Genomic DNA, 7,931 nt, shown 5'->3' on the forward strand with positions numbered 1-7,931 from the left:
GTCCAGTCGCGAACGACTCTGGGGTTGCGGCGCTCATCTCGCTTTATTGGCCGAGGGAGCCGGTGTACAGCTTCCGGGTCATGTGGCCAGCAGGACTAAGCCGCTTCTGGTGAACCAGAGCAGCACACGGAAACACCGTTTACCTTCCCACCTGAGCAGTACCTATTTATCTACTTGCACTTTGAGGTGCTTTCAAACTGCTAGGTTGGCAGGAGCAGGGACCGAGCAACGGGAGCTCACCCCTTCGCAGGGATTTGAACTGCCGACCTTCTGATCAGCAAGTCCTAGGCTCAGTGTATTGATTGTATTGATCTTTATTACGGCTCAGTGGTTTAACCCACAGCGCCACCCACGTCCCATGTTTACACTTAGAAGTCTGCAAAGTGCTGATGGGAATGTGGGGTATGAAAACAGGGCTTCCAGCAGCCAGTCTCCAATGCCTTACGTCCAGTGCTGCTCATAAGAAGTTCTGTGAATCAAGGGAGCCCTCTAGACTTCAGCACCAGCCTGGATTCTGAAAGCTGACCTTCTGATTGGCAAGCCCTAGGCTCTGTGGTTTAGACCACAGCGCCACCCGTGTCCTTCCTATCCCTGGGAAGTCCCTAAAATTAGTATGTTATCAGCTTTCATGGCCTTTCACCCCTTAAAATCTGAACAAGGGAAATTTGTGTTTTTAAGTTGGAAAGTCTTTAAATATTTTAAGAATCACTCCAATCAAAATAAATTTCCAAGTAGGGTTTTGAATTTGTTTTAGTATAAAACATTTAAACCACACTAAGGCTACAACCTAAGTAAAGTGACTCAGTGGGACTTACTTCTGAGTAGCCAACATGCATAAGATTGTACTATAAATGTATTTTATTTTATTTTTCAATCACAGCCATTTATTTCACACAACTACTTTGGCCACTGGGAAATAAAAATATAATACAGCAGGGGAAATTAATGTGGTGTGCTTTTTTTTTGTTTAGTTCTGCTTTCTAAAGTCAAATGAACATGCTAAATTGGTAAAGACAATGTGAAACTATCCTAGTTCAATCCACTGCTCCCCTGAAAACCCACTGGACATGGTGGGACTTACTCCAGAGTAAACATGCGTACAGTAGGTTTGTGTTGTATGCCAGATCACAGCATCTGATTCTGGAGTCGTCCTTTCCAACTTTAGAATCTTTGATAACTGGTTAAAATTAAAATGCTCCCAAACTCAATTTGAGAACTCTCATTTAAAAACCCATAGAAAAGGAGAAAGCTCAACTGCTAGAACAACAAGATTTCTCATCTTGTGAGGTCTACTTGCAATTAAGAGTAGGAAAAACAAAACCGTTCACCGTTTCACTTTTCTTCATCTACTCACTTGGCTTTTATGGAGGTAAAACGAATTCCACCTTTTAAATATTCTTTTTTTAAAAAAAGACATGAAAACATAGGCTAGGAAATATGCATTTCATCATCTTTTCATCAAATATTGATTTTAATTAAAGATTTAAAGATTTCTAATTAAAAATGGATCTCCAGGCCAGTGATCTGTTTTGGACTAATCATCATGGCGCAGGACTCCTCACCGAGAGAACTGGCTCCGCTTCAACCTTGGCAGATTTTTAAGGGTCATAAAACGGGCGAATGCCAAGATTCTTCTTTGATTAACAGCCTGATCCTAAGTGTGTTTACTCAGAAGTAAGTCCCAATGTGTTCAGCTAGTAACACAGCATTAAGATTGCAGTTCTGAAGACCAATCCAGTCTTCACTTTTACATAGGACTAAGTCCTTCCACGGAATTCAAGAGGATTTGACCCCAACAATGATAGCCCTAGACTTGTGTTAAATCGTTGAGGCTTTTGTTCTATTAAGGTAAAGGTAAAGGGACCCCTGACCATTAGGTACAGTCGTGACCGACTCTGGGGTTGCGGCGCTCATCTCGCTTTATTGGCAGAGGGAGCCGGCATACAGCTTCCGGGTCATGTGGCCAGCATGACTAAGCCACTTCTGGCGAACCAGAGCAGCACACGGAAATGCCGTTTACCTTCCCACCGGAGCGGTACCTATTTATCTACTTGCACTTTGACGTGCTTTCGAACTGCTAGGTTGGCAGGAGCAGGGACCCTTTAATTAGGCTGCTTGTTCCTGAACTTTCAGAGGAAAGAACACTGGACTTCATCATGGCCAACGGACTCAGGGATGACGGGAGTCATATTCCAACAACATCTGGAGAGAATCAGCTGGCCACACCTAGGGATGTTGGGAGAATTCCATCAGAAATGAGAGAGAAAAACCACTATAATCTACACGATCGTCCATAGTCTGGAACCCAAATCATGTAAGCCAATGCAAACTACTGTTGTGGTTTCAGTCCATAAATAATTTTGTTGTCTTGTGCATGGTTTTCATGTTTTCCTTCCAATGAATTCCATTGAATTACATAATTAATTGAAGGCAGCAACAAGAGGAAATCTTGGACACATCAAGAACCAAGTGTGGGAAACGAATTTTGGGGAAAAGCGACTTAAAATATGTCTCAATTTGTGGCTGATTTCATAAAAATCTGGAAAACCGATAAAAACAATGTGGCAAGAAATAATAATAATTACATAATTAATTACATTAGTTTTGGCCATTGTAATGGCAAGCTGAAGGATAAAGGTTTCAGTAGAATCTGAATTGTAGCGCCTGCTGCTTCCTGGCTATAATGCTCTGATAATGCCTTTTGCCTGCCTGAATGGAGGATAAAAGGGGTGGGTCGGTGGGTGCAGAATCTAGCCTACTGTACAAACAGTGTTAGAAACTCAGATATATAGTGGTACCTTGGTTTACGAACTTCATCCGTTCTGGAAGTCCTTTCTCAACCCGAAACCATTCTTAAACCAAGGCGTGCGTTCCCTAATGGGGACTCCCACCGCTGGTTCCTTTCCACCATTTGGTTTGCGTTCTTAGACCAAGGTAAAGTTCGCAAACCGGGACACTAATTCTGGTTTTACAGAGCTTATAAACTGAATAGTTCATAAACAGAGCTGTTCTTAAACCGAGGTACCACTGTATAAGTTAGTCACCAAAAGGCTCCTTAAACCAAGGTTACAGTCACCAAAACAGAGTATCTAGTTGCCATTTTGGGGCAAGACAGCTCTAAAGTCTTATTCTTCAAATGACGAACTGACTGTGATTGATTCTCACCTGGCTAGTTCAGATGACAACCTTAAGCTAGGTTAAGAGCTTTGAGAACTTAAAAGAAGAAAACTCACTTAATCCAAAGGCCCACATATATATTGGCCTATTCCAACCTCTTTTTCTTAATGATGACACAGACTATTCACAACATAAGAATATTCTTCACAACTGGGTGCAAAGATGGAGCACGGGGGGTAGATGGCCCTGGGCACAATTTTCAGAGGGGGTGCGAAGAGGGGCCCCCACAGCAAGTACCTGGGTCCGCACCAGAAGGAACCAGGCCTTGGCTGTGGCGCTTGTCCTTGGCAAATCTCTGCCCATCGGGTCAGACCTGACCCAAGGGAGAAGAGCAGGTGAGTGGCTCTTGGCCACAGCACACCCCACGCCCGGTGGCAGCAGCTCTGCCTCCACTGCTGGGTCAGGCATGAAGAAGAAGAGTTTGGATTTGATATACTGCTTTATCACTACCAGAAGGAGACTCAAAGCAGCTAACATTCTCCTTTCCCTTCCTCCCCCACAACAAACACTCTGTGAGGTGAGTGGGGCTGAGAGAATTCAGAGAAGTGTGACTAGCCCAAGGTCACCCAGCAGCTGCATGTGGAGGAGTGGAGAAGCTACCCGGTTCACCAGATTACGAGTCTACCGCTATTAACCACTATACCACACTGGCATGACCCAGTGGCAAAGAGCATGGGGGGAGTGGGCAGCAGCTTACCTGACCCTCTCCTAGGGTGGGTTAAGTGAAGACAAGCCACAACAGTTAACTATAAAATTATTCACTGCTCCTGCTCAGCCTGCACAGAAAAAAATGCATTTTGGTTCCTGAAATTCATTCTGATTGTGCAGATAAAATATAGCTGATAGAATTCTACAGGATGGAGGTTTCGTGTGGAAAAACAGTCCACATCCAAGAAACCCCAGGCACACACCTCCAGATCAGCGCCAGATTTACATATAAGCTAAACAAGCTATAGTTTAGGGCCCCACTCTCTTGGGGGGCCCCCAAAATTTTAAAGGAAAAAAAAGATGTACATTTCCAAAATATAAGATAAAAAACTAACAAAATAAAACCTACATACAGCAAAAGTGTTTTGTGTTGTGTAGGCTCCTATGATGTAAGTTATGGGCTCCGCCTGCTAGCCTGCTCCCTAAAATATCACTGGTTTGCTCATTTCTATATATAGGGTGCCTGCATTCTGCATAGACTGGTTGCAAGTGCCTGATAGTCAGGTGCAAAACGCACCTGGCTAATTTCAAAAACTGTGTACAAAGGTATATAAATGTAAATCCATTGCCCCCCCCCATTTGCTTCTAGCCCCACTCCCACTGGGTTGTGGCCCCTGAAAGGTTGCCTAGAAGAGAGCGTGGCCCTTGGGCTGGAAAAGGGTTTCCCACCCCTGGCTTGAAAGGGGGGGATGTTAAGGAGAAGCTTGACAGAATATGGATGGGCAACCTGTGTCAAGGATAGAGGGAGGCAATGGCACTCCTAGGCCACAGCATGAGGGAACATAGGCTATGCTGAAACATAGAGTTGGAGTGAACTGCTGGTGACTTTTCCAGGCTATATTGCTGCCAACTGGCTCAATAGCCAAGGCACTGAAAGGCACCGAAACTTGGAAGAACCACAGAAGAGGCTGGCTGCTGGACCAGGCCAATGGAAGCATCCTGTTCTCAAAACCTGATGGCTGTGGGAAACCAGGGAGCAGGACATGAGCAGAACAGCTCTCTTCCCACTTGTGGTCCCCAGTAAAAAAGGTAAAGGTAAAGGTCTCCTGGATGGTTAAGTCCAGTCAAAGGTGACTATGGGGTTGAGGCGCTTATTTCGCTTTCAGGCCAAGGGAGCTGGCGTTTGTCCACAGACAGCTTTCCGGGTCAGGTAGCCAGCATGACTAAATCACTTCTAGCACAACTAAACAGTGTGATGAGTGCCAGAGCTCACGCCTTTTACCTTCCCGCTGCTGCAGTATCTATTTTTCTACTTGCACTGGTGTGCTTTCGAACTGGCAGGTTGGCAGGAGTTGGGAAAGTGCAACAGGAGCTCACTCCGTCGTGGGGACTCAAACCGCCAACCTTCTGATCGGTAAGCCCAAGAGGCTCAGTGGTTTAGACCAGAGCGCCACCTGCGTCCCTGGTACCCAGTAACTAGCATTTAGAGGCATACTGCCTCCAGTGCTGAAGGTAACACACAGCCATCATGGCTAGTAGTCAACCAATAGGCTTCTCCTCCATGCCCTTGTCCAATCCTCTCTTAAAACCAAAGTGCCACCATCCTAGGCTTTGGAAAACATGTGACACACTTGCCATAAAAGCTTGCCCATACTGCAGTAACAGTTTTCAAACACACACACACACACTCGTCACAAATACTCTCTCCCTGCCCCCAAAATAATAATTATTAGAAGACAGAAGCATAAAGTTATGGCAGAATTGATTCAGGTCCCATATCCATCAAACCTCCCAAATTCTAAAAATGCATGAAACTATTGATGAAGTTAGTGCAGAAATTGAGTCCCATCAAAGGAGGACATGAAGGTCTGAGGGGGTTTCTTGGTCAACAGATTCAGAACATAATCACAAATGGCCAACATTTTGGGCTCATACAAATGTAAAGGCAGGTGCCCACATTTCTCAATAGCTGTAGGAGGCTGGCTCCTACAGATTTTGTTCTGGACTCAGTGCCAGTCCTGTGGATCAGTTTTGTCCAAAACAATGGAGGAAGAAGTGGATTGCAAAGTTGCCAACTTTTTAAGCATCCCCAGTTCCTGTGCCTTCTACAGATACCTGATCTGCAGAGATTAGCAGCTGGCAACTTTCATCCTTTCCTTGCACTAAAAAGCTCCACCTGCTAGATCCTGCACTTCAAGCACGTACAAGAACGGAACAGGATTGGGATTTGTTTTTAACTTATCAGTTGGCACCCGTAAGGGGACGGGCCTATTATCTCAGATGGCAGAACACATGTTTCCCATGCTGAATATCCCAGGTTCCATCTCCCTCACCTTCAGGTTTCCAGAAAGAGATCAGATTGTGTTAAAGATGACACCCAAAGGGCCAATCAGAACAGACAAAAGAACTGGATATGTCAAGGAAGGATTCTGGGGCTGCCTGCTGCCTGGGTCTCCGCTAGAGCATTATAAATGTCCCCCCTGTGGATGCATCCGTGGGAACATCAGCATGCCTACTCAGAAGCAAGACCCACCGAGTCCAGCGGGGCTTTCTCCCGAGGAAGCCTGCAGGCGCCTGGAACCTTAGTGGCAGTAACCAAGGGCGCAGATGGTGAGGGCCGATGACACGGCGGCGCTTTCCCCCTGGGGGCCATCCCTCGGGGTGGGGGTGGGGGGACACCCTTGCGGGGTGGCCGGTGTGCGTGTGTATGTGCGAGATCGCACCGGTACCTTCCGAGCCAAGGCGCTTCTGTCAGCAGCAGCAGGAGCAGCAGCAGCGCCCACAGCTACTCACCGGGTGGATTAACAGCCGCCGGCGTTGCCATCTTGTCTCTGGAAGAACTAAGATAAATTGCGAGCTGGGGGCAGCTGGAGGGGGCTGGCTATAAGGTGGACCGAGGAGGAGGAGGAGGAGGGCTGATGCTCTGCTGCGCAGCCCAAGGAAGATGGGGAGGGACGGGTCGGAGCCGCCTCCCCGCCCGTAGCCACACAAAGGCAGGCGTCCGCGCAAGGGGATCCGCGCGCGCGGCGAGGCTGGGAAATGCAGCTCGGGGCGCGCGGGCTGCTTGCGCGCGGCTGGCCAAGATGTCTGATCTGATGAGAATCCCTTTTTTTTCCCCTCTCCCTTTTTTTTGCAATCGCTTCTGCACATGCTCAGCGCGCGCGCACCCCTCCCCTCGCTGCCCACCTCAGTCCGAAGTGAGCATGTGCCAAGGAGCCGCACATGTGCGCTGGCCAAGTGAAGCTGCTGCCCTTACTCTGCGCCCTCAGCCTCGCTCGCTTGGGTACCTCTGCCTCTCCATCAAGGGTGCACGCTGCCGCTGCGTGTCATATGCCGCTAATACGCAATAAAAAAAATAGCCTCAAACGCTGTAACATTTAATACATTTAGTGTCATTACTTAAGTCCTGCTGAGTTTGTTTTTTTACCCCCTAGTAAAAAAAACCAGTATCAAATGCAGAAAACAATACAGACGGCAGTGTGCGAGCGCTATACCTTTCAAGCACATTCTTCCCCGTAAAGAATTCTGGGGACTGTAGTTTACCCCTTACGTAAAGGTAAAGGGACCCCTGACCATTAGGTCCAGTCGTGGCCGACTCTGGGGTTGCGGCGCTCATCTCGCTGTATTGGCCGAGGGAGCCGGCGTGCAGCTTCCGGGTCATGTGGCCAGCAGGACTAAGCCGCTTCTGGCGAACCAGAGCAGCGCACGGAAACGCCGTTTAGCTTCCCGCTGGAGTGGTACCTATTTATCTACTTGCACTTCGTGCTTTAGAACTGCTTGGTTGGCAGGTGCTGGGACCGAAAAACGGGAGCTCACCCCGTTGCGGGGATTCAAACCGCCGACCTTCTGATCGGCAAGCTATAGGCTCTGTGGATTAACCCACACCACCACCCGCTCTGTGGTTTAACCCACAACGCCACCCGCAACCCCTTATGGAGTTGCAATTGCCATCAACCTTCAACAAACTACGAGGCACAGAATTCCTTGAGGGGATGAAAGTGCTTTAAATATAATACGCAAGCGAGTAAATTTATATTTCATTATAGTACTTAACGTTGTGAGTTTGAGAGGCAGGGTTATGCTATATGCCTGAGTCCCCTTTCTAA

General features: G+C 47.4%; 1 protein-coding gene across 4 annotated transcripts in view; it reads right to left on the bottom strand.

The window, feature by feature from the left end:
* The window catches only part of ARNT2 (aryl hydrocarbon receptor nuclear translocator 2), a 148,469-nt gene extending 141,450 nt beyond the window's left edge, over positions 1–7,019 (bottom strand). For 3 of the 4 annotated variants that reach the window (XR_014541656.1, XM_083586516.1, XM_083586515.1), the window contains exon 1: positions 6,619–7,019. Coding sequence is in view for 2 of the 4 variants with exons in the window: in XM_083586516.1 (XP_083442642.1) it covers positions 6,619–6,649 (31 nt within the window). In the remaining 2 variants the exon portion in view is untranslated. Of the gene's footprint in view, positions 1–6,554 lie in introns of all 4 variants that reach the window. The other variant, XM_083586517.1, reaches the window with a different exon arrangement.
* Between the last annotated feature and the right edge of the window lie 912 nt (positions 7,020–7,931).

Source organism: Podarcis filfolensis (assembly GCF_964270895.1).
Source record: "Podarcis filfolensis genome assembly, chromosome: 14".
In the NCBI taxonomy this organism is placed as follows: Eukaryota; Metazoa; Chordata; class Lepidosauria; order Squamata; family Lacertidae; genus Podarcis; species Podarcis filfolensis.